Source organism: Sinocyclocheilus grahami, unplaced genomic scaffold, assembly GCF_001515645.1.
Source record: "Sinocyclocheilus grahami isolate Dianchi unplaced genomic scaffold, SAMN03320097.WGS_v1.1 scaffold3269.1, whole genome shotgun sequence".
Classification (NCBI taxonomy): Eukaryota; Metazoa; Chordata; class Actinopteri; order Cypriniformes; family Cyprinidae; genus Sinocyclocheilus; species Sinocyclocheilus grahami.
This window is the reverse complement of record NW_015508418.1, coordinates 1-2,283: the sequence shown is the minus strand read 5'-3', so window position 1 is coordinate 2,283 and position 2,283 is coordinate 1. Positions and strand designations below refer to the sequence as shown.

The 2,283-nt window shown below is 35.2% G+C and overlaps 1 protein-coding gene across 1 annotated transcript; it reads right to left on the bottom strand.

Annotated features, from left to right (window-relative positions):
- Window positions 1-6: 6 nt before the first annotated feature.
- LOC107576155 (gastrula zinc finger protein XlCGF49.1-like) lies at window positions 7-728 on the bottom strand (the record flags this gene model as incomplete). Its single annotated transcript, XM_016262399.1, has 1 exon — window positions 7-728. A coding segment is annotated over one exon (684 nt), but the record flags the coding sequence as incomplete, so codon positions are not given.
- Window positions 729-2,283: the final 1,555 nt, after the last annotated feature.

Genomic DNA, 2,283 nt, shown 5'->3' with positions numbered 1-2,283 from the left:
TTTGTTGAGGACGCATCTCAACAAAGATCTGAAAGTGCTGGATCTTAAGATGATCTACTTACTATGAATGTTTTTTTTGTATGATTGTGTAGAGCAGATGAATGACTGAAACACTTCCCACATGCAGTGCAGTGATACGGTTTCTCTCCAGTGTGAATCCTCTCGTGTGTTTTCAGAGTTGATGAATCACTGAATCTCTTGTCACAGTGTGAACACTTGTAAGGTTTCTCTCCAGTGTGGATCCTCTCGTGTGTTTTCAGATTTCCTGAATGACTGAATCTCTTGTCGCAGTGTGAACACTTGTACGGTTTCTCTCCAGTGTGGATCTTCTCATGCTGTTTTAAACACTGCGCTGAAGCAAAAGTATTTTCACACTCAAAGCACATGTACTCTCTCACAGCAGCATGTATTTTCTGATGTAGTTTCAAATATTGTAAACATGAAAAACTCTTTCCACACAAATGACATGAATGTGGCTTCTCCTTTGTATGAACTCTCAGGTGTTTCTTCAGGACTGAAGCCCTCAAAAATGTTTTGCTGCATTGATCACATGTGTGTGGTTTCTCTCCAGTGTGGATCTTCATGTGTATCTTAAGGTGTGATGATTGTGTGAAACTCTTCCCGCACTGATCACAACTGAATGGTTTCTCTCCAGTATGAACTCTCATGTGAACATCAAGAGTATGTTTGTATGTGAAACTCTTTCCACACTGAGTGCAGGTGAAATATTTCTTGGCTCTTTTTTTATTTAAATCTTTCTGTTCGGGGTTTTCTCCACTTTTGACATGATTTTTCTCCTCAAATTCACTAAATTCTTCTTTCTCCTCATTATCTTCAATCAACTCTGCAACAAAAGTAAAAAAACAGTAAATCTTCATTAACTTGTTAAAAAATGAACCCTGATATAACAGCGGAAAGTACACAATTGTATTACAAACTTTTGATCATTTTGATGTAATTTTCTAAATTATACGTCCCTGAAACTTTCCATGAACGAGGTACACTGCTTTTCAAATTATTAGTTTTCAATCAACACAAACTCAGCACACCTGAAAAAATGATAGGTGCGTAGGAAAATCCAATTTTCCAAAATATAAAACGGCACAATCCCGCACACTATCAGTACTTGATAAATATTGCAATTTATTGTTATAAGCACAAGCAACGTTTCGGTCCACTGACCTTCATCGGGCATAAATTATTACTTTTAAAATATTATAGGCACAAATCTCATGTTTCTAAAGGGAGAGCTATTAAATATGTTTGATCAACAACACGAGGGATCTGAGGATCTGTGTGTTGCTTCAAGAGAGCAACCATACATTTGAATTATCTTTTTATTTTATTTTTTTATTAATTTATAATCAGTTATTCGTATAATCATTTAGAATCGTTAGCCATTTAATGTAATTTATTGTTTGATTTTTTTTTCTTTTTTTTAATTATGTTTTTATATATTTTTTATTTCTTATTTTCCTTGTTTATGTATTTTCATTGCTTAATCTGATGATTGTGAGGTTTAATTAACTGTTTTGTCTGAATGAATAAGAGATAAGAGGGAATGTTAATGGAAACTCAAGGTTTATGGGATGTTGTTGTGTTTGGTAAAACACTACTTGTTGGATTTGTGCTGGTCAGATGAAGTCTGAGCACTGAAACATATGCAACTAAGATTTTTCAATAAACTTTTTTATCATCATCACTTCGTCTCCTGCTTCTGCTCTTCTCTGGCTTTGCTCAGTCATCTTCTAGGCTCATAGAAGACTATTAATACAGTTTTGGTACCAGACATTACTTGATGCTAATGGGTTTTAAAACTCTAGTCTACCACATCCAGTTCTCAAAGTCTTGTGAACAATGTTATGTATGTGTTTTATGGCCTTATTTTAATGACTTAAAAATGTAAATTTTTTACTAACAAAGCATAAATGTTTTCTCAAAAACACAAACACGTAGGCTATTTTCATGCTGCTCGTGTATTATTGTAGCCCAGTTTGTGCTGATTACAGTGTAATCAGACTTTAGTCATTAATATGTTTTTAAGATACTGAAAAAACGCATAAATGTCAGGGCATGTCAAAACTACTCCAGGGCCCCAAAACACCCTCAGACCTCAGAGGATTAAAGCTTTGTGTGTACCACAAACAGTCATTAAAGATTAAGAATAAACACCAACCTCCTTGTTCCTCCTGTTTTATTCTCCAGGGTTCTGTTTCCTCCTGTTTTATTCTCCGGGGCTCTAGTTCCTCGTGTTTTATTCTCCGGGGTTCTGGTTCCTCGTGT